The sequence below is a fragment of the Molossus molossus genome, unplaced genomic scaffold (genome assembly GCF_014108415.1).
Source record: "Molossus molossus isolate mMolMol1 unplaced genomic scaffold, mMolMol1.p scaffold_m16_p_22, whole genome shotgun sequence".
NCBI classification, from domain to species: domain Eukaryota; kingdom Metazoa; phylum Chordata; class Mammalia; order Chiroptera; family Molossidae; genus Molossus; species Molossus molossus.
In genome coordinates this window covers 38297332-38320090 of record NW_023425358.1, presented here as the reverse complement: position 1 = coordinate 38320090, position 22759 = coordinate 38297332, and the positions used below count along the sequence as shown (strand labels likewise).

The 22759-nt window shown below is 48.2% G+C and overlaps 1 protein-coding gene across 3 annotated transcripts; it reads left to right on the top strand.

Annotated features, from left to right (window-relative positions):
• The first annotated feature begins 613 nt into the window (after window positions 1-613).
• On the top strand, window positions 614-21055 carry ANKLE2 (ankyrin repeat and LEM domain containing 2). Of its 3 annotated transcripts, none has more exons than XM_036276357.1 (13): window positions 614-800; window positions 4108-4581; window positions 5771-5959; window positions 7366-7559; window positions 7637-7825; window positions 9745-9867; window positions 12398-12464; window positions 14370-14542; window positions 15413-15519; window positions 17344-17534; window positions 17890-18526; window positions 19071-19202; window positions 19611-21055. In XM_036276357.1, exons 1-13 carry the CDS (start codon window positions 614-616, stop codon window positions 19831-19833), a joined length of 2886 nt encoding a protein of 961 aa, XP_036132250.1. In that variant the 3' UTR covers window positions 19834-21055. The 3 variants fall into 3 exon arrangements, with proteins under 3 accessions (XP_036132250.1, XP_036132249.1, XP_036132251.1); XM_036276356.1 differs by having other exon boundaries at window positions 5771-5971; window positions 19611-21052; XM_036276358.1 differs by lacking the exon at window positions 614-800 and having other exon boundaries at window positions 4283-4376; window positions 4475-4581; window positions 5771-5971; window positions 19611-21049.
• The last annotated feature ends 1704 nt before the right edge of the window (window positions 21056-22759 follow it).

Here is a 22759-nt window from a genome sequence, read left to right as displayed (position 1 = left end):
TTTGACCGGCGCCACCTCAGCACAGCTGTCCGCCTGGCCGCCCCCACAGCCTTCCCGCCTGCAGGGGAGCCGCCACCCGGGCGCGGAGGCGCACCGACGGGGGCAGAGAAGAGACCGATCCGGCCGCACGGAGCCGCTGCGCTGGGAACCGAAAGCGCGGTCCCGAAGACTCGCTGCAGCGGGAGGTCTCGGCCTCCTTCGCTCGGAGAAGCGGCTCCGCCGACGAAGCCGCAGAAAACGGCGCTGTCAGTAGGTCGTTTCCAGGGAAACCGGAGCCGCCCTACCCGCCTCTCCGCCGCGGGACACGCCCCCCGGCCCGGGACTCGGCCCCGGCCAGCGCCCACTTCAGGACCCCGTGTCCCGGGCTGCCCGCTCCATTGCCTGACAGCGCGCTCGCCCGCCCTGCGCTGTCAGATTTCGAGGCCAGGGCCGCGCTCCTTCCCTGGGCCGCCGGACGCGGGTTCGAGCGCTCTGGCCCACGCGTGTAGCCCGGGCCCCGCGCCGACCGACCCCGGGAGCGGCGCTGTCAGGCAGTGGCGCGGGCAGCGCAGGACGTGGGGTCCTGAGCGACGCGGTCTCAGCGGCGGCGGCGGCGGCCGGGAGGGCGGTGGCGATGCTGTGGCCGCGGCTGGTGGTTGCCGAGTGGGCAGCGCTGGCCTGGGAGCTGCTGGGCGCCTCGGTGCTGCTGTTCGCGGTGCGCTGGCTGGTGCGGTGGCTGGAGAAGCGGCCGCGGGGTCTGGGCCGGAGCGCGCCCCCCGCCGCGCCGCCCCGCGCGGCCGTGGACCCAGCCCCTGACCCAGGTAAGGCTCCTCCCGGCCCGGGCCCAGCCGGGCCTGAGGGTGCTGTTCCGGGAAAGGCCGCGAGGAACACCCCGGGGTCCTGCCGCGCCGAGGCCGGGGCCCGCGCCGCGTCTGTGGGCCGTGGTGTCTGTCTGTCCTGGCTGTCGGAGCCCCTCGCGTCTTGCCGCCTGCGCTCCCCTTCGCCCACCCGTGTCCCCGCGCGGCCTGCGCCCTGCCCGCCTCGCGCACCCACCTCGTTCCCTCGTTCTCCGCCCCTGTTTCCGCGGGACACGTTTCTGGGTGCCCCGCTGGGAGGGCGATGTTTTCTGAGTGGGAAGCGAGGTCGATGGTCCCGCCGGGAACCTCGGGGCTGAAGGGCTGGCGGGGGGAAGTGGCCCCGGAGGCCGGCTGCGCGCCGAGGTCCCCGCCGCGCGTCCTCCCCGCGCAGCGGTCGGAGGGCACCGGTCGGGCAGGCTCCGCCCGCTCTCGCCCCCCTGGCGACTCTCGAGGTGGCCCCGCCGGTGGCACCGGACAGCAGCGCCTGGAAACTCGGTGCCGACAGACCCGAGACACTTGTGTTTCGGCATTCGAGGTTCTTCTTAACTTTTAAGTTTGGGAGTCGTTTTAAACTTATAAGAAATGAGCAAAAACAGTACAAAGTCAGGAAACACATGCGGAAAGATGTCCGACACCACCAGCCACTAGCCAGATGGAAATGAAACGTCCCGGGCGGTAGCCACACTCCATCAGAAGGACTGACGTGAAAAGACCCACGTTCCAGGCCCAGAGAAACGGGGTCCCGTTTGCTGTGCGCGTGTTCAACGTGCAGGCGCAAAACAGGCGGTTTCTCCAGGAATTGAACCGGGGCATTTCTCCTAGAGAACTGATTCTCACTCACAATATAAACTCATATTTGACTTTATAACTTTATTCACGATTGCCAGAAACTGGAATCAGCCCAAATAGCTCAGGAGGGTGTGGTTAAACAGACCGGCAGGTTCATACTTGGGGTGCCACCCAGCAGTGAAGCAGTTGTGGGTCCCCACAGCAGCGTGCGTAGATCTCAGGGGCATTGTGCGCAGTGACAGAGCCATCCTCAGGAGGTTGGCAGCCTGTGAATCCTTCGATATAACATTTAAAAAATGACAGTGGCGCCCTGGCCGGTTTGCTCAGCGGTTAGAGCGTCGGTCGGCCTGCGGTCCGGAGAGACCCAGGTTTGATTCCCGCTAAGGGCATGTACTTCGGTTGCAGTTTGTCCCCGGCTCTGGTTGGTCGTGTGGGTGGCAGCCACTCGATGTGTCCCTTTCACGTCGATGTTTCGCTCTCCCTCTCTCTCTCCCCCTCTCTCTCCCTCCCACTCTATCTGTAAAAAAATGGAAAAATGTCCTCGGGTGAGGATAAAAAAAAAAAATGACAGTAGCAATGGAGAACAGATAATGTTGCCCAGGGTTAGGAACAGTGGAGAGGAGGTTGGATGTGACTAAAGGTGCAGCAGGAGGGAGGTCTTCGTGGTGATGGGGCAGTTCGGGAACCATTCTGGATCTACAGGGTGACAGACAGTGGGGAATTACATAGAGACACACAGAAGAGTGACCACAGACACTGGCGAGGCCCACTGGCTGTTCGTGAGTCATTTCCTGGTTTGGATTGCACACTACAGTGTGGAGGGTGTCACCGCTGAGGAAAGCAGGGTAATGGGCCCACCTGCCCTATATTATTTTTCAACTTCTTGTGTTTACAAAAAAGAGTCAAAGAAATCTGTAGACCATTCGCTTAGATTCCCTAATGTTAGTATCTTACATGATCACACTACAGATGGGGAGACCAGGGAAGTGTCATTCAGTCCTCATAACCACTAACCTGTACCACTGGAAACACCCTCCAGTTCGAGTCAGTGTTCCTGGCCCTTCATTTGTCTTTGTCCTTAGTTTTATTTATTTTTTTTAAAGAACAAGACAACACCTGGCTGGTTTTCTCAGTGGTTAGAGCGTCGGCCTGTGGTCCAGAGAGACCCGGGTTTGGTTCCCACTAAGGACATGTACCTCAGTTGCAGTTTGTCCCTGGCCCTGGTTGGGTCGTGTGGGTGGCAACAACTCCATGTGTCTCTTTCATGTCAATATTTCTCTCTCTCTCTCTCTCTCTCTCTCTCTCTCTCTCTCTCCCTTTCTCCCTCCCACTCTATCTGAACAAAAAATGGGAAAACATCCTTGAATGAGGATAAAAAAATTAAAAATAAATAAAATAAAAAAAACAAGACAACATTTATTTATTTATTTGTTTGTTTATTTATTTATTTTTGGTACGTGCCCCTAGCGGGAACCAAACCTGGGACTGTCTGGTCCGTAGGCTGATGCTCCAACCGCTAAGCCAAACTGGCCAGGGCAATCCTTAGTTTATAGTTACATGCAGCTGCTTTTCAGTTAATAGGTAGTTCTTCCTAATTACTGTTACTGCTTTGTAATACAGTTGAACTCATTTGTTTTGGTTTGTATTCCATTTGGGGGGGCCTCCCCCCATCTTTTTGTTTATTTACTTAATTTTTGAGCCCAGCCGGTGTGGCTCAGTGGTTGAGCATCAACCCTGCACCAAGAGGTCGCCAGTTCCATTCCCGGTCAGGGCACATGCCCAGGTTGTGGGCCTAATCCCCAGTTAGGGGCATGCGGGAGGTGGCCAGTCGTTGTTCTCTCAACAGTGTTTTTATCTCTCTCCCCCTCTACCTTCTTCTCTCTCTAAAAATCAATTAAAAAAAAATTTAGAAAAACTTTATTTTTTAGTATGAATCACAGACATGTTTCTATTTTTTTTTTTTTTTAATCCTCACCCGAGGACATTTTTTCCATTTTTTGTACAGACAGAGTGGGAGGGAGAGAGAGGAAGAGAGAGAGAGGGAAACATCGATGTGAAAGGGACACATTGAGTGGCTGCCACCCGCACGACCAACCAGGGCCGGGGACAAACTGCAACCGAGGTACATGCCCTTAGCGGGAACCGAACCCGGGTCTATCTGGACCGCAGGCGGACGCTCTAACCGCTGAGCCAAACTGGCCAGGGCACAGACATGTTTCTAGAAGTCAGAACATAAAATCATATTCTGAGGTGATACTCTTCCTGCCTGGGCTCAGTCTGCTCTTCTTGTCTAGTCCCACCTGCCCCACAAGTAACCAGTCCCATTAATTTCTGATTCATCTTCTGTTTCATTTGCACAGGTGAGCACGTATTTTTATGTTGTGTTAATATTAGTAACAGAGTATACTTTTTTGCTTTTTTTTTTTAATAAGAAAATACATACTTAGAGCCATCTAATTGATTTGTTTTGGTTTGGGTCCAGGTGTGATGACAATGGATGCCATCTTAGCTAGACTGAAACTCCTGGATCAAGATGACCTCAGAAAAGAAATTATCAAAGCCGGATTGAAATGTGGACCCATTACTTCAACCACAAGGTTCATTTTTGAGAAAAAATTGGCTCAGGCTTTGTTAGAGCACGGAAGAACCCTGTCTTCACACCCTCCTGAGCAGGCCGCCCCAGGCACCACAGCTCTCAGCCAGGACACACAGAGGATTTTGAAGTCTGCCGTAGGGAGCCTGCCTGAGCAGGTCTGCTTTTCTGAAGACAGAGATTTGGGTTATAGCATGGGCTTGACTCCTCTGAAGGAAGAAGACCTGAAGTCTAAGACCTGTTCTGTGCCTTTCAGTGCTATGGCTGGGGTTGATGGTCCCAAAACAGTGGTAAGGGCCTCCAGTGAGCAGCCTCTATACTACGGGGTGTGCCCAGCCTACGAGGATGCCCCAGCAAAAAACGGTAATGTGACAAGCATGATGTTTCTAACATAAAGAGGGGGTGCTTGAACAGCGGCAGTAAGGTGATCTTAAAAATCCCAACAGCAGAGAAGAAAAAAGAATAAGTTAGTCACCATAATCTCGTCAACCTAATTAACCACTCTTGGCATTTTGTTGTTGTTAATCCTTACCCGAGGATATTTGTCCATTGGTTATTTTAGATAGAATGGAACAGAAGGAGGGAGGGAGGGAGAAAGTGAAACATTGATGTGAGAGAGACACATTGATTGGTTGCCTCCCACACCACAGGGCCAGGGATCAAACCTGCAGTCCAGGTACGTGTCCTTGACTGGGAATCAAACCCGTGACCCTTTAGTCCTTGGTCTGATACACTAACCGCTGAGCCAAACCAGCCAGGGCTTTTGGCTTTTTTTTTTTTTTTAGTTCTCACTTGATATTTTTCCATTTATCTTCAGATAGAGTGGGAGGGGGAGAGAGAGGTGGGGGAACATCGATTGGTCGCCTCCTGTACAATCCCGACCAGGGCCAGGCTGCAACCAAGGTACGTGCCCTTGACTGGAATTGAACCCTCGTCTCTTTGGTCCATGGGCCAGTGTTCTAACCGCTGATCAGTGGGCAATACCATTCTTCTGTTATATTGGTTAAAACTTTCTCTTCCAATTTGTATTTGGATTTTATGTATTTTTGAGAATCTCATACGGAACTTGATTATGATAGTTCCCCTGCAGAACTTTAATATTTTTATATAATCAGAACTTTCTTTCCTTTAGGTAGTTTAGGTTTCTTGCCATGCTTAAAAAGGCATCCTCCACCTAAAATTATGTTTCAAATTCTCTTACGTTGTTTTGCTAATATATTTTATTTTATTATTATTTTACTTACGTGATTAACCTATGACTTTTATTTTTTAATATGAAGCGTATTCTTGGATATAGAGTTACATATATGCATAAAATACGTATCATGTTATTTATATCCACACACACACAGGTGATCAAGCTTATAGTGTTTTTTTGGCTAGCTAAGACCCTTTTTCTTCAGGATTAAAAATATGAAATGTTCATATAAAAGAAAAGTCTGCCAACTGGGTAATAACTGTTTACTTTTAAACACAGGGTCTTCAGGTGTGATTACATAACAGAGCTCTAGTTACTCATCTTCATTTTCTGTCTGTTACTTTTCCCACACAGAAAGGGTGCATGTTTATGAAGATAAAAAGGAAGCATTGCAAGCTGCCAAAATGATCAAAGGATCCCGATTTAAAGCATTTTCAAGCAGAGAAGACGCTGAGAAATTTGCTAGAGGAGTTTATTATTTCTCTTCTCCGAACAGAACGTCACGACTTTCTCCTATGAAAATAGTGTCACTCTCTAGCAACGGTGGGTTAAAAGGTAAATTGTATTGCAGTTCACAACTTGGCATTGCTATCACATTGGCCCACACGTACTTTGTGCTCTCTTTCCTTATAAACGGGATTCGCTTTCTCTGCCTTTGAGAGAAGTCTAGTTTGCCAGGATGTGGGAGCCCAGCTTTGGAGCAGCTGGAAGAGAATGGGTCTTTGGGCTTCTGGGGTCCAGGGACCATGAGAGGAGAGGCAGATGGGGGCTGAGTGGGCCGAGACTCTAATCTCCAAGGCTGACAAGCTGTTGGAGAAGCAGCAAAAGGACCACCATTGACCCTTTTGTCCTCTTCCCTCTGTTTTCCTCTCTTCCTGCTGCCTGTTGGATTCAGGTGCATTTTTTGATGCCGAGACCAGTCTATTTTCTACCTAAAGCTACACCTGCTTCTAGGACTGTGGGACCAGCTTTGACCAGATGATCTGTTCAGTCAGAAACCTGATCACACCCCTCCCAACTCAGAACCTGGTCTTGTGCGGAGGCCTTTGTCATTAGCATCGTGCAAAGATCGGCCTCAGTCTTGTCCCCTCTTAGAGCTCACAGTTGTCCTGCCACCTAGGCTGGCTGGGGTTTCAGAGGAAGGCCCTCCCCTAGCAGACACTGGGCCATTGGTCAAGAGTTCTATTTGCTTCCTTTCCTCTATTTCCTTTCTTGGCCTTACGCAAATGGAAACCAGACTGATATCAAACACTCACAGGTTTTCCTTTGCACAGTTTGTGAAAATGTCCCTCAAGAAGATCTCTTTCAGACTTCTTCAGGTGTTATAATTAAGCCAGTAAAAATTACTTTGGCTCACTGCCTTTATGGGAATGCTTCATGCGCTTCGAAGATCTGGGGGAAATGGTGGTGACCATGTGCCCCTATCCTCCTCCAGCTGCTAAGCTCGATGCCCCTTCACAGAGCTTTCCCTGCTGGAGTCCAGTGGGTTTTTGCTCCTCACTCGCATGCTGCTGCCATGTGTGTGTGTGCCCCTGCTGTCGACTAGGACATGTCCTTCTGCTGTGGACTGTCATTGTTTCTTACCTGTTGTTCCCAACTAGATCATAGGCCTATGTGGGACCTATTTTTATCATCCTCCACGTAACACATGGGGTGCTGAGGAAATGTTTGTGAAATTAAATGTTCTTTTTTTGTTTCTTTTTCTTTTAATTGTATTTACCAGGGGATTATATGTTATAGATCTCATCAACTAACTGGTGTTTGGGTTTCATTTACATGTTCTGTTTCATTGTTGCTGTTACTGTTTTCTGTTTAATTATTTTAACCTTTATCTTTAGTAATTTCTTCTATCTCTTTTAGTTTATTCTTAGTTCCTTTTCACATCTGCATTAATTGTATATGTAATTTATTGAAATTAAATGTTCTTAAATTCTGTCTCTTAACATCAGATGGCTTGTGCTTATCTGAGTCAGAAACTGTAAACAAAGAGCGAGCAAACAGCTATAAAAATCCCCGCACGCAAGACCTCACTTTCAATCTGCGCAAAGCTGTGGAGCTGGGAGACGAAGACACCTTCTCTAAGCTTATCTGGAGTAACCCCCGGTACCTGATTGGTTCAGGGGACAACCCCACCATCGTGCAGGTAAGCCTGGGTCCAGAATCGTTAGCTTCAAGACTGGGTGACAGAAATGAAGCTTATGGTCTGCACTTTTCCTTCAGGAGGGATGTAGGTACAATGTCATGCATGTTGCTGCCAGAGAGGATCGGGCTTCCATCTGCCAGATGACTCTCGAGACACTGGAGAACCCCGAGTTTATGCTGCTCATGTACCCAGACGATGCCCCGGACATGCTACAGAAGCGCATTTGTTACATCCTCGACCTGTACCTGAACACACCTGACAAGGGGGTAAGTGCGCCGCCTTCTCTTTCTTCAGAGACATCACAGCCAGGGAGCCTGAGGAAGGGACCAACGTCACATCGGGCTTGAGAAGCATTGTGGACTGGTGTGGAACGTTGTTTGAACTTTTTAAAAAAATATTTTCTTGCCCTGGCCGGTTTGGCTCAGCGGTTAGAGTGTCGGCCCACAGACCAGAGAGACCCGGGTTTGGTTCCCACTAACGGCACATACCTCAATTGCAGTTTGTCTCCGGCCCCAGTTAGGGTCGTGTGAGTGGCAACCACTCGATGTGTCTCTGTCACATCGATGTTTCTCTCTTTCTCCCTCTCTCCCCTTCTCTATCTGAAGATAAATGCAAAAATGTCCTCAGGTGAGGATTAAAATATATATTTTGTTCTCTTTAAAATAATTTTTGTCTTTTTTAATTTTATTTTTCAATAACAGTTTATATTTTGTTGTTTTTGTATCAGTTTAAGTTGTACAGCATAGTGATTAGGTGATCATATACTTTACAAAGTGGTCCCCCGATATTTCTAATTTTTTCATTTTTCAATTACAGTTGACATACAGTATTAATCAGTTTCAGGTGTACATAGTGACTAGACATTTATGTACCTTACAAAGTGATCCCCTGGTAAGTCTAGTGTCGTCATCTGACACTACACATCTGAGACAGTATTACTGACTATATTCCCTGTGCTATACTTTATATCCACATGACTATTTTATAACTGGTAGTTTGTACATCGTAATCCCTTCATTTTTTTCATCTAGCTCCCCAACCCACTTTCATTTGGCAACCTTAAGTTTGTTTTCCGTACCTATGAGTCTCTTTCTGTTTTCCTTGTTCACTTATTTTGTTTTTTAGATTCCACGTAAAAGTTAAAACACACAGCATTTATCTTTCTCTGACTTACTTCACTCAGCATAATACCCTCTCGATCCATCCATGTTGTCGTAAATGGCAAGGTTTTATTTTTTGTTTTTTATTGCTGAGTTATATTCCATAGTACACATGTACCACATCTTTTTATCCACTCCTCTATTGACGGACACTTAGATTGTTTCTGTGCCTTGGCTATTGTAAGTAATGCTGCAGTGAACATAGGGGTGCATGTATCTTTTCGAATTAGTGATTTGGGTTTCTTCAGATAAATACCCAGAATTGCTGAGTCACCGGTAGTTCTATTTTTACTTTTTTGAGGAACCGGGAGTGGGAAGTTTAGTTTACGATGATATTAGCTGTTAGAGAGTTTTCTTTGAGTACAGACCAATTTTATAGACTGTTTGTTCCGGATGTTACCTTCATCTGTTTATTTCATAGTTTGAGTATTGATTATAAGACATTGTACTGGGTCCTAAATTACTTTTTTTTTTTTATTCCTCACCTGAGGACATTTTTTTATTTTTTGTTCAGATAGAGCGGGAGGGAGAGCGAGGAAGAGAGAGAGAGAAAGAGAAACATCGACGTGAAAGGTACACATCGAGTGGCTGCCACCCGCATGACCCAACCAGGGCCAGGGACAAACTGCAACCGAGGCACATGCCCTTAGTGGGAACCAAACCCGGGTCTGTCTGGACCACAGGCTGACGCTCTAATCGCCGAGCCAAACCAGCCAGGGCTGGGTCCTAAATTATTAAAGGTTCTGTTTACTGGGCAGGTGTCACACCCCAGCTTCATTGTCAGCTCCCCACTGAACCTGGGCACCCAGGCTCTAGATACATAGTGGCTAGGGCACTGTGCTGAGCTCAAGCCTTGGCATAAAGTGGATATATGGTAGCTGCCAGTATTCTTCAGTTATGAAAACGATGTCGTTTGTTTTTGAGGATTTTGTTTCTTGTGCTGAATAGGTATTTTCATCATAAAGCAACCTTATGAAACAAAGAGTGTGAATAAATAAATACATGTTCTTCCTCTCACCTCTCAGGGCAACGACACACCGCTGCATTTTGCTTGTAAGTTTGGGAATGCAGATGTGGTCAACGTGCTGGCTTCACACCCTTTGACTGTAAAATGCCCACGGAATAAATATGGTAAAACACCTGAAGATGTAAGTACCTGTTAAAATGCTGTTACTGTGTAGCGTTAGAAATGAAAATACATAAAATCACTGTTTACGATCATAGCCACTGTGAAGCAGGAGTAACTCTGACTGTGTGCATGCCCCGGGCACACCGTGGAGCCTGACTGCCAGGGAGGGTACGTCTCCAGAGCCGGGAGGGCGTGGACAGCCCAGTGTGCCAACTTCACCTTCCTGGAACAGGTGGCCAGTTCTCAACAGCTCAGTCATTTTTGTTAATCCTCACCCAAGGATTTTTTTCTTTCTTTACTTTTAGAGAGAGAGGAATGGAGAGGGAAAGAGAGAGAGAAACATCAATGAGAGAGAACATAGATTGGCCGCCTCCTGCGTGCCCTGGGGATATGGCCCACAGCCTGAGCACGTGCCCTGAACAGGAATTGAACCAGCAATCTTTTGGTGCATGGGTCGATGCTCAACCATCGAGCCACACTGGTGGGGCTCCAAGGATATTTTTTCTATTGATTTTTATTGAGAGTGAAAGGGAATGAAGGAGGGAGAGAGGGAGAGAAACGTCAGTGAGAGAGACATCAGCTGCCTTCTGCATGCGCTTCACCCACTGCAGCCCAGGTACGTGCCCTGACTGGGGATCACCCAGGACTTTGCTGCAAGGCTGATACTAACCACTGAACCACACTGGCCAGGGTGTTCATGGTCTTTTATCAGATTCCCCCTGTAACTACCCCAGTTGACCAGGGTCAGAGAATAGAGGAGGTGGTAGTGCTAGTCATAATGATGGTGATAATGGTGATGATGACAGTGGTGGTGGTAGTGTTTGTGATGATGGTGATGAAGACTGGTGGTAGGGCTGAGAATGATGGGATGATGAGGATCTAGTAATGGTGATGATGACATTGACAGTATAGTAAGGATGATGGTGATGGTGATGGTAATTGGTGAGGATGATGCTGATGCAAACAGCTGATATGTACAGCTCAGGGTGCACCAGGCCTTGTCCTAAGCCCCCACTCATGTATTATTCCCACCTGACCCATATGAGCCTGACAAAGCAGGCCTTGTCATGATCAACATATTGGCAATTGAGCAAAATGTGTCTTAGAGGGGGTAGAGGTGGCCTGTGCCTGTGGAATGGAAAGGGAAGTGGACCTGACCGTGGATGAGAGCTGTTAACTGACTTGGACCTGCCAGCACTTGGGAAATAGAACCTGTAAAGACCCTGTTCTGGTAGTGAACAGCTTCTTTGTAATTGCTGTGGTTGCATAGTAGTGCCCAATTTCTGGAGAAAGTTTAGAATACACATAATAAAATTCAGACAATTCTACAACTCAGAAATTAACATAATTTTGCATAGATTTGATATTACATTTTGTGCATATATATGTATGTATGTTTTTTCAGTGTAAAATGCTGTTAACACATTTTAAAAGCATTTGACATCTCTCACAATTAGTTACAGACTTAAAAACATACTTAGTTGCACGAATCTCAGTGTACACTGTACAGTTAGTACTGTAGATTGATTCCCAAAGGCTGGCAGGAGATGGTAATTCTGTGGTTCCTTTCTCATGTGAAGGTTATTAGTTTTTTATGGTTTTCTAGCAAAAATGTTCTCGTCACTACAGTTCTCCAAGAACTGACAAATTTGATTCCTGTAGTTGCAAAAAACAAACATTTGTGTTCACGCTACGTAGGTTCCCAGGCAGCAGGACTCAAATAACTGAAGATCACGAGCCTGTCTGCGCGTCTCTGCTCTCACCTGATAGTGCACTTTAAGATTTCTTTTCCATGCAAAAAATTAGCAAATGTAGAGCAGCATGAAGAAGGGAAATAATAATACTTTAAAAAATAAAGATAAATTAAACCTAAAAAAAAAAACAGCAGGGGGGATAAAATTCAGATGTTGCCTGGCCGGTGTGGCTCAGTGGTTGAATGTCAACCCCTACACCAAGAGGTTGCCGATTGATTCCTGGTCAGGGTACATGCCCGGGTTGTGGGCCCAGTCCCCAGTGGGGGGCATGCAGGAGGCAGCCAGTTGATGTTCTCTCTCATTGATGTTTCTATCTCTGTCTCCTCCCTTCCTCTCTTTCTAAAATCAATTTTAAAAAAAATCAGCCCTGGTCGGTTTGGCTCAGCTGTTAGAGCATCGGCCTGCAGTCCAGAGAGACCCGGGTTCGGTTCCCGCTAAGGGCATGTATTCCGGTTGCAGTTTGTCCCCGGCCCTGCTTGGGTTGTGTGGGAGGCAGCCACTCGATGTGTCCCTTTCACGTCGATGTTTCTTTCTTTCTCTCCTGCTCTATCTGAACAAAAAAATGAAAAAATGTCCTCTGGTGAGGATTAAAAAAAAAATCAAGTCTTCTGAAAGTAAGATTGTACTGTTCAACATGTTTTTTTGGTTGCAGGCTTTATGAAATATTGAGCATAAGATACTATTATTTTGTTGATTTAAAAACTTGCTTTTATAAAACTAATTATAAGAAAACAAGATAAATTAAGATTTAAAGTGAATTTCACATAATTCTTTTTTTTTTTTTTTTTTTGATAGGTTATTTGTGAAAGAAGGAAAAATAAATCTGTGGGACTGGAAGAGCAGATTAGAGAATATTTAAAGGGTAAGGAGGGGCATTGGTGCTGGAGTGCAAGGCCCATTGTTGGGCAGGACCTGGACAGCATCTGAGCCTGGCTGTGTTTGGAGAGTGAAGCAGGAGTTGCACGTGAGCTCCACTTGGCAGCCCTCATCATGGTTACCCTGTTTCCTGAACTCCCCAGCTCGAGTTCACCTCTGTCTCCATGTAATCCTCCTTGGATGCCTTGAGCTGTTCTGAGAGATGAAGTTGTTGGTCATTTGCCTATTGTTCATGGCCTCACCCTTACCTTCTGCAGGCTGCTCAGATGTATATAACCTTTCTCAGGTAGATGCGAGCAGGATAGGCTGTGCCACAGCTCCCTGGTCCTTCAGTTATTTGTCAGGAGCTTCTTGTCATTCATTTCTGCACAGACCCTGCCCCTCCTTGGCAAAGCAGGGATGCTCTGCTCTTTGCTCTCCAGGCAGTCTCCACTCTTGTGGCAGAGCCGGCCTTGGATCTCATCACTGTGGACTGAGTGGCATTGCCTGCTCAGCTTCTGAAGGCATGACCTGTCGGGTCTGCGAAGCTCCAACTCCGCTCGGGAGCCTTGCTCCTCTGGTCAGGAGCTTGTGGGACTTGGCCTCTGTGCCTCCTAGCTTGCAGGCTTCCAGAGTGTGAAGATGTCTGGTTTCAGAAAGGAACCTTTCCCACTGTCTTCCTCTGTTGTTTCCAGTGAATTGCAGGCGACACAGCAGAAGTGCCTTTTCTTGTCATCTTTAGGCACAGGTCTTTGACCTCCACTGGTTGTGTCTCTCCTCCTCGCTGGTTTCAATTCTCATCCAAATCCCCATCCATTGTCTTCATTTAGCAGAGGCTGCTGCCACCTGCTGCTTTTTTTTTTTTTAATCAAGTTCCGCCCTGGCGGGTTTGGCTCAATGGTAGAGCATTGGCTCACAGACCAATGAATTGTGGGTTCGATTCTGGTCAAGGACACGAACCTTGGTTGCGGTTTCCCCGGCTCTGTTCCGGGCTGTGAGGAAGGCAACTAGTTGATGTGTCCCTCTCACGGCGATGTTTCTCTCTCTCTCTCTCTCTCTCTCCCCCCCTCCCAATCTATCTGAAGATAAACAGGAAAATATCCTCAGGTGAGAATTAAAAATAAATAAGTTCCAATTTCTTTTTTTTAACTTTATTGATTTTAGAGAAAGGGAAAGGGAGAGAGAGATGGAAACATCAATGAGAGAGAACATCGATTGGCTGCCTCCTGCACGCCCCCACTGGGGATTAGGCCCACACCCTGTGCATGTGCCCTGACCAGGAATCAAACCAGCAACCTCCTGGTGCATGGGTTGGCGCTCAACCACTGAGCCAACCAGCCAGGCACCTCTTGCTTTTTAAATAAGGTTCACTGGCACATGGCAGCCAGTTATCTGTGAATGTGTCTTTGGGAGCTTTCCTGCTGTACCTCACTCTGCTCTCCCTTTGCTCTTTTCAGATCTCACATTGAAGTGTCTTGTGATTCCATCTCTGTTCAGAAATGTGTAGTCAGTGATACAAAATTGTAACATACAAGAAGGATCGGGAATTGGAAGGGAGAGAGCAGAAAATGTACCTTCTTTTTAACTTTTCTCCACTGCGCACTTACGCTATGTTCTTCACACCGTCCCGCCTCTCAGTCCCTTTAATTACCTGGAGTGAGGGGTTGTTTGTGCTCCCCCTTTTTCCCTTTTTATTTCCCCAGCAGAGGAAGAATGTGGGGCTCATTAAGTGAGTCTGGCACAAACTGACCTCTTGCCCAGGTCCTTCAGCTCCAGAGATCTGCAGCCTTTTTATTGTTGTTATCATGGAATCACTTGCCTTGTTTCTCGGGCTGTTTCTTGGATGCTGCACATGTGCACTGAGTGAGGCGCCATCTGAGCAGATGTGATTAGCCCTGTTGTCTCCCCACAGGTCCCTACTACGTGCCACTCCTGAGAGCAGAGGATATGTCGTCTCCGGTGATTGGGGAGCTGTGGTCCCCAGACCAGACAGCTGAGGCTTCTCACTTTAGCCATGGTGGAGGCAGCCCCAGAGACCCTGTTCTGACCTTGAGAGCCTTCGCGGGGCCCATTAGTCCAGCCAAGGTGAGCTGCTATGGAAGCTTCTGGAACGAGCTCTTGGCTGTCCTCGCCTGAAGTGCTGGGTATCCCAGCCTCTTTCATTGTGGTTGGTCTTAGAGAGCAGGTCACGTGGAAACTCAGTGAATTAGTGACGAGGCTTCAGAAAATTTGCTGGAGAAACAAGAGTGTCTTGATCCTGTTCCTCACTGGCTGGCCAGGGTGGGTTTGGTGGAGAGCCTGCAAGTCAGAGAAGTGACATTTACCTGCGCCAACCCTTCCCGTGCCATTGTCACTGGATTCTCCCATCATTGTTGATGGCCCTTCTCGCAGGGCATTGCCAGTCTAGCTCGGCTGTCCTTTTCAACGTCCTTAGACTGGTATTGTCACAAGGACAGTTCCATTTGCAGACTTTCTATTTCACCTTCTGGACTGAGGTATTTTATACAGTGGCCTATGGAATCTTTCCTCTTGTTGAAGAAATTCTGAACAGTTACCTACAACTATAAAACATCTCCAGAAACAAGTCGTCAGTTGAGATTAGATTCAGCTGTATAACACATAAAACTGTAGTGGGTTAAAAACATAATCATTTATTTTTCTCTCATGTGGTGGAAAAATGGAAGGCTGGAGGCCTCTGGCTGGCAGCTCTGTGCTGTGGTCCTCGGGGCGAGGCTTCTCCCTCGGGCTTCCAGGTGCAGCTCCGACCCCACAGCCTCTCATTCCTCCTGACCTTGGTCTCTTAGCTACAAGACAGGAGGGCATGTTGCCCAGGGTGTGTTGGGAGGAGAGGGAGGGATGCTGAGAGTATACATTTGGTCTGCAATGCTGGTGGTTCTTTACATTTCCCTGGCAACCTAGACACATAGCACAGCTCCACACATTTTCTCTTCATAGGCAGAAGATTTTCGAAGACTCTGGAAAACCCCGCCTCGAGAGAAAGCAGACTTCTTTCACAATGTCAGGAAATCAGATCCAGAAAGAGGCATGGAGAGAACAGGAAGGTACTTAAAGGTGTCGCAGGAGTGACAGCAGAGGGGTGAGGTGGTTGCGTGCTGTGTGCTTGTGTGTTGGCGGCGGATGGAAACTCTCAGAGTCTTAGGAAGCATTTTTTCCAGAAGCTCTGATTTCTTGCAGACCCTAAACTTGCTGCAGTCTCTCCCCAAAGGGATGCAGCCTATTTGTGGGGGGGTTAGAATGTTTGGGATGAGTTCCCCTATGTTGGGTGCTTCCTTGGCAATGAAGGAGAAAATAGAACATAAGACTCAGGGTGGCTAGAAACTACCAGTAAGAATCAGGAAGCTAAATTACAGTGTAATCAGTTTGACTGGTGTGGCTCTGGTTGAGCGTCGACCTTGCACCAAAAGGTCACCAGTTTGATTTCGTCGGGACACATGCCCAGGTTGTGGGCCTGATTCCCAGAGGCGAGCATGCAGGAGGCGGCCAATCGTTGTTCTCTCTCATCAGTATTTCTGTCTCTCTCTCTTACGGCCTCTTTCTCTAAAATCAATAAAGGAAAAAGAATTTTTTCAATTACAATGTAATCAAAAAAAGTATCATTGAATCATAGAACTTTTTCTCAAAATATGAGGCCAGTTTTAGGTTTACAGCTTGCACCTGAAAAGGACTTCTTTCTTTTTCTTTCTTTCTTTCTTTCTTTCTTTCTTTCTTTCTTTCTTTATTTATTTATTTATTTATTTATTTATTTTAATCCTCACCCAAGGACATTTTTTTGTTCTTTGTTCAGACAGAGCAGGAGGGAGAGAGAGGGAGAGAGAGAGAGAGAAACAGTGACCTGAAAGGGACACATCGAGTGGCTACCACCCACACGACCCAACCAGGGCCAGGGACAAATTGCATCCGAGGTACACGCCCCTAGCGGGATCCAAACCCGGGTCTCTCTGGACCACAGGCCAACGCTTTAACCACTGAGCCAAACAGGCCAGGGCTAAAAAGGACTTCTACATTTTTACGTGCTTGGCCAAAACCAGCATCATATTCACCCCCCTCCCCCCCTCCCCTTTATTGATTCAAGAGAGAGTGGAAGTGAGAGAGAGAGAGAGAAACATCGATGAGAGAGAACATTGGCCACTCCTGCATGACACCCACTGGGTATCTGGCACACAACCTGGGCATGTGTCCACCAGGAATCTAACCAGCGACCTCCTGGTGCAGGGTCAACACTCAACCACTGAACCACACGGGCTGGACCCAACTTTTTTTTTTTTTTATCCTCACCCGAGGACATTTTTTGATATTTTGTTCAGATAGAGTGGGAGGGAGGGAGGGAGGGAGAGGGAGAGAGAGAGAGAGAGAGAGAGAAACATCGACGTGAAAGGGACACATCGAGTGGTTGCCGCCCACACGAACCAACCAGGGCCGGGGACAAACTGCAACTGAGGTACGTGCCCTTAGCAGGAACCGAACTCGGGTCTCTCCGGACTGCAGGCCGACGCTCTAACCACTGAGCAAAACCGGCCAGGGCCGGACCCAACTTGAATCTTTTACTAAAACTAAAGGCCTATCTGTTGGTGTTTTGCTGTTTCGCCTTTTACCTCTGCTGGTTGGAGAAGGTGTGTTTTGGTTGTGGTCTTCTTCCTTTCCCAGTGACTGGTTCATCATGCCACCACTCCAAGAGTGAAACTGCCCTGTCTCACCGTTAGGGGAGCACTGCTTTACAGGATGCCAAGTACTATCTTAGCCCCAAATTTAGGATAAAATAAAGTTGTAACCAAGAGTCTAGCTTTACCTGGCTGTTTACTGTGTAACCAGTTCTGGGAGTTTTTGTTCTGGTTTCACAACTGATCACTTGTGCTTTATTCTCACAGGGAGCTGGCTCACGAACTAGGGTATCCCTGGCTTGAGTACTGGGACTTTCTGGGCTGTTTTGTTGACCTGTCTTCCCAGGACGGCCTGCAGAAACTGGAGGAATATCTCACACAGCAGGAAGTAGGCCGAAAGGCCCCAAAAAACATGGGAGAAAATGAAGCTTGTCTTCAGGAGAACGCTTCTGCCTTTGGTAAGAACATGCAAGGCATTTCTGTGTTCTCAGAACCTGGACCCCATCCTGTGGCCATGTACCAAGAGTGTGTCCCAGCGAATGTGTGAATGCCTGTAGCTCCTCTCTGACCGTCATGTTCTCAGTGCCCTGGTGTCCTCATAGATTAGAGGGAGGCCCAGGCACTGGTCCACCCCTACCTGTCTCTGCCGTTGGCCTTGGCTTCCTTTTCCTGGAGCATGGCGGTGGCTTTGTCTTACGTCTTTGGAGAGGGTCTCAGTGAGGGAGTGGTGGGTCATTGGGTCTGTGCTGTGCTGAGTGCGCGTCGCGCAGACTCAGTTAACCACACCTGAGGGTCTGCTTTGTCTCCCTACAGTCTGTCGTGGGAATTGCAGCAGTTCTGTCTCTGTGAGGGACTTTCTGGACGAAGACAATGACATGAGCTTGGAAGAGATTAAAAATCGGCAGAACACAGCTCGAAACAACAGCCAGACCACAGTCGGGGCTTTCAGAGACTCGGGGTGCGACACCCTTCTCTTGGAGCAGAGGACAAACCTTATAGAAGACTCAGTGCAGACCTGTCCCCACAGCAGCAAGAATGGGTTCTCTAGCCCCCCGAGTGCCAGAAAGACCCAGGGTGGGAAGAGGACCAAGGCTGCGAGCCAAGAGGAAGCCCTCCCGTCACATGTCTCCGGCTTGGCTGTTGAGTTCAGTAAGCTCAATCTGCAGAATCTAGGAAGTGGGTTTTCTGAGACAAGTATGAAAACGAGAGATGAGAAGATCCTGACATCAAGAGTGGATGCAGTGGACGTTGACATGCTAGAGCCTCCTGCGGCCAACAGCCTCGGAAGCAGCCAAGCAAGGACAGAAAGCGAGATGTCAGCAGGGATTGCTAACATGTGCCTGGGTCCCCACAGTCCCAGACATGAGACCCAGCATGGCTTCCCTTTGTCCTCGGAGCCCTTGGAGGTCCATGCCACAAAGGAGCCTGTCCGGAGGCTCTTCCTTTTTGGGTGCGTGAGTACACAGATGATGCTACAGTCAGGTCTGAGTGCAAGGTGGTGTGGAGTAGGGGGTGTGAGCCTGTGTGACACTGACCGATTGTTGTAAAGCTTTCCTCTGCCCATGACCTCACTGCACGTGCCCCTCTAGTTCCCATGGGCCGTGTGTGTAGCTTCCTGAGACGTCCATCTGTCTCTGCTGGGTCAGTCGGTGGGAGATGCATCCTTTCCAGCCCATCCTCATGTGCTGTTCCTCCTGGGGAAGCAGTTACCCCAGACCAACTGGGACTGTCCTAGGAAGGTCATTTGTTTTAGGGAGAAACACCTTCTGGGGGTCATTCTTTGTCTCCCACGTAATGGCCCATGGTCCTCAGAAGTGCATTTCACAGTGGGGTGGGTCTTGGGGCTTCTCTTACCTGGATCAGCATGTCCTTTCTGCCAGCTTAGTCTCGGCTCCTCCGCAGCTCAGGTTGTGGCCTGACAGCTGGTGTCTTGGGGGCGGCAGTGGCCCAGGTTGGTGTGAGTCACATATGTTCTCTTCTCTGATGCCGTCCAGGGAGGAGCCGTCCAAACTGGATCGCGATGTCTTGACAGCCCTGGATGGTGCAGATGTGGACCCTCAGCGGTACCCCGCTGTGTGCAGGTGGAAGAGCGCTGTCCTGAGCTACCCGTCCTCCGATAGACAGAGGTACATGGGCCCCAGGAGTTGCTGGTACTAGCAGCTGGAACCTCTCGATTCTGACCCATGTGCACATGGTGGTTCCCTCAGGACACTGGCCAGGCTGGTATGTGGCTCTTAATGTGCGGCTGTGGCTGGGGCACCACAGAGGAGAGGTCTGCAGTGGCTGCAAAGCGGGTGCTGGTGAGGGATCGGGGAGGGGCACTTAGGGTTCCTGGTCATGGTCATGAGGGATTTGTGTGGACAATCAAATGAGCTTTTAATCTTCAGGGTCTGTATTCTGAGGTTCTAAGAGCCTCTTATCAGAGCCACAGTGGTCCCTCAGGCTCAGGTGCAGGAGCCCAGGTTCTGTCGTGGCCTCTGCTTTCCCCGCACCCCAGCCACCTGTGCTGACAGACCTTTTCTTGGTTTCCTCAGTTGGCCAAGCCCCGCGATAAAAGGGAAGTTGACGTCTCAGCTGCCGGATCTCGGTTGCCCTCGCAGCTTCAGCCCAGGGAGAAGTAGGCCTTCAGGGGGCAGCCCCAGGAAGCCTGGCCCCATCCCTCTCTCCCCCCGTATGGGCAGCCCTGGGCGCTACAGCCCTGCCAACAGGGGCCACCTGCACAGGATGGTGCGCCTGGCCCAGCTCGCAGCCTTGTAGGGCTGGAGCGCTGCTGCGCTCGTGCTTCATTAAAGAAGGGTAATGTGTTTATTGCTAAAATTCACAAAAGTTATATTCTGATTAATTTATTAATCCTCATTTTGAGAGTCAAAGAATTTTAGAAAATGCAAATGTTCCATATAAAATTTAGATTTCTGGCATTTTGGGACTTAATGAAAGCAAACTCAGATACCAGTTTTCTGAACACTGATGTGATAATGCAGACCATGGTCACCGCCCTGGCTGCCTGTGCAGCATACGGCAGTCAAGGCTGCTGTGCCCCCAGGAGTCCCAGCTGGTGCCCAGAGGCAGCGTTGGCTGTGCTGGAGCCATGCTCACTTCAGCTCAGTTCTGAAAACTAAGGTGAATTTTGTTCACCTTCCTTTTCGGGGACGGGAGGTGGGGTTCACTCTCGGGCTCTCCTTGGTTAGATGAAGATAAAGCTTTTCTCTTGGACACAGTCTGTGGCCCTGGGAGGGCATGAGTGTCATGCAGGATGCGACAGCCAGCACAGTCACAGTGTCTTTGCTGCCTGTGCAGTGGGGCAGGGTGATCTGTGTGCATCCCTGGCTCTGAGATCACCCCGTAGTTGAGGGCTCCTTTCTGCTGGAATTCCTTTATAAAAGTGTCACGCTTTAGTACAGAAACTCAAGGTTAACTTTTGACGGGTTTGAGCCTGGTTTAGTTACTAGAGTGTGGTTTACTTTAGCCCCCAGCCCCCACTCCAGGTCTTTGTGCAGAGGTTGGGGGTCGCCACAGCTCCCTGTGCCACACTGGACACCCAAGGATGGACATGGGTGACACGGCTGCTCACACACGAGCAGGATGCCGTGAACGTCCAGGGTGGGATCCAGCTGGAGACTCTGCTAGTGGTTCTGCTGACTTCAGTGCCTTTTGTAAAGCATTTTTTATTTTCCTGAACTAGTTATTTGAGAATTTATAGTGGTACTAAGTTGGTGTAAGATTCTTTTTCATTCACAAAAATTGTTACTTCTGTCACATAACAAGAGAACAGGTCAGGAATATTAGAATTTAGATTTTAAAATTCTAATAGCTGTTACACAAGGTGTTTTCACATGTAGTATGGCCAACAATCTACATGTAACACAAAATACAATTCTATTGTAAAAAAACGATGGCATTTAGAAAGGCATCTTTGTTCTCAAATATCAGAACACCAATATATTCAGTGCTGATCTGGTTTTTTTTTTTCTAGAATCTTACCTTACTGTCCTGTATATTGCTGTAAATATTCAGATGAAATTAAAAGTGTTTTTGCCATAATTTTGCTGACTGCCTGCTGTTCCTGTTCTGTGAAGTTTTGGTCTTGGTCCCCATTTGTTTCTCTCAGGTGGCCCAGTCCCAGTGATCGCATCACAGAACCTGTGGTGATGATCCTCTTTGTGAAACCACTTAGTAGCCCTGGCTGGTTTGGCTCAGCAGTTAGAGTGGCGGCCTGCGGTCCAGAGAGACCCGGGTTTGGTTCCCGCTAAGGTTAAGTACCTCAGTTGCGATTTGTCCCCAGCCCTGATTGGGGTCGCGCAGGCGGCAAGCCATTCAATGTGTCCCTTTCACGTCCGTGTTTCTCTCTCTCTCTCTCTCTCTCTCTCTCTCTCTCTTCCTCTCTCCCTCCCACTCTATCTGAACAAAAAATGGGAAAAACAATGTCCTTGGGTGAAGATAAAAAGACAAAAAAACACCACTTAATGAAATGAGGGTTTTTTTGCTCATTATTTATTTTTAATTTTTTATCTTCATTGTTGAATGTATTACAGATGTTCCTCATTTTTCTCCCATTGACCCCCTCCTCCCCATGCCCATCCCCCTCCCGCCTTTTCCCACACTGTTGTCTGTGTCCATTGGTTATGCATATATACATACAAGTTCTTTATTTTTTTAAATCCTCACCCGAGGACATTTTTTTATTTTTTGTTCAGATAGAGTGGGAGGGAGAGAGAGGAAGAGAGAGAGAAAAACACTGACGTGAAAGGGATACATCGAGTGGCTGCCACCCACACAACCCAACCAGGGCCGGGGACAAACTGCAACCAAGATATGCCCTTAGCGGGAACCGAACCCGGGTCTCTCTGGACCACAGGCCGATACTCTAACCGCTAAGCCAAACCGGCCAGGGCTGCATATAAGTTCTTTGGTTTATTTCTTCCCACTCCCCAACCGCTTTCCTTTTGAGGTTTGTTAGTCTAGCAATGAATTTATACTTCTTAATCCCTTCACCTTTTTCACCCATTCCCCCAAACCCCTCCTATCTGGCAACCAACTAAATGTTCTCTGGATCTATGAGAATGTTTCTGTTCTGCCTGTTCATTTTGTTTGTAGATTCAATTGTTGATAGATATGTATTCATTGCCATTTTGTTTGTTCGTATCTTTTATCTTTTTCTTCAAAAAGACCCTTCATCACTTCATATAAAAATAGTTTGGTGGTGATGAACTCCTTTAACTTTTTCTTATCTGGGAAACTTTATATGGCCATCAATTCTAAATGACAACTTTGCAGGATAGAGTAACCTTGGTTGTAGGTTCTTGCTTTTCATCACTCTGAATATTTCTTGCCACTTCCTTCTGGCCTGCAAAGTTTCTTTTGAGAAATCAGTTGACAGCCTATGGGAACTCCCTTGTAGATAACTAACTGCTTTTCTCTTGCTGCTTTTAAGATTCTCTCTTTGTCTTGAACCTTTTGCATTTTGATGATGATGTGTCTTGGTGTGGGCCTCTTGGGGTTCATCTTGTTTGGGGCTCTCTGTGCTTCCTGGACTTGTATGTCTGTTTCCTTCACCAAGTTAGGGAAGTTTTCTGCCATTATTGTTTCAAACAGGTTTTCAATTTCTTGTTCTCTCTCTTCTCCTTTTGGCACCCCCAAGATGCGAATGTTGGCACGCCTGAAGGTGTCCCAGAGGCTCCTTACA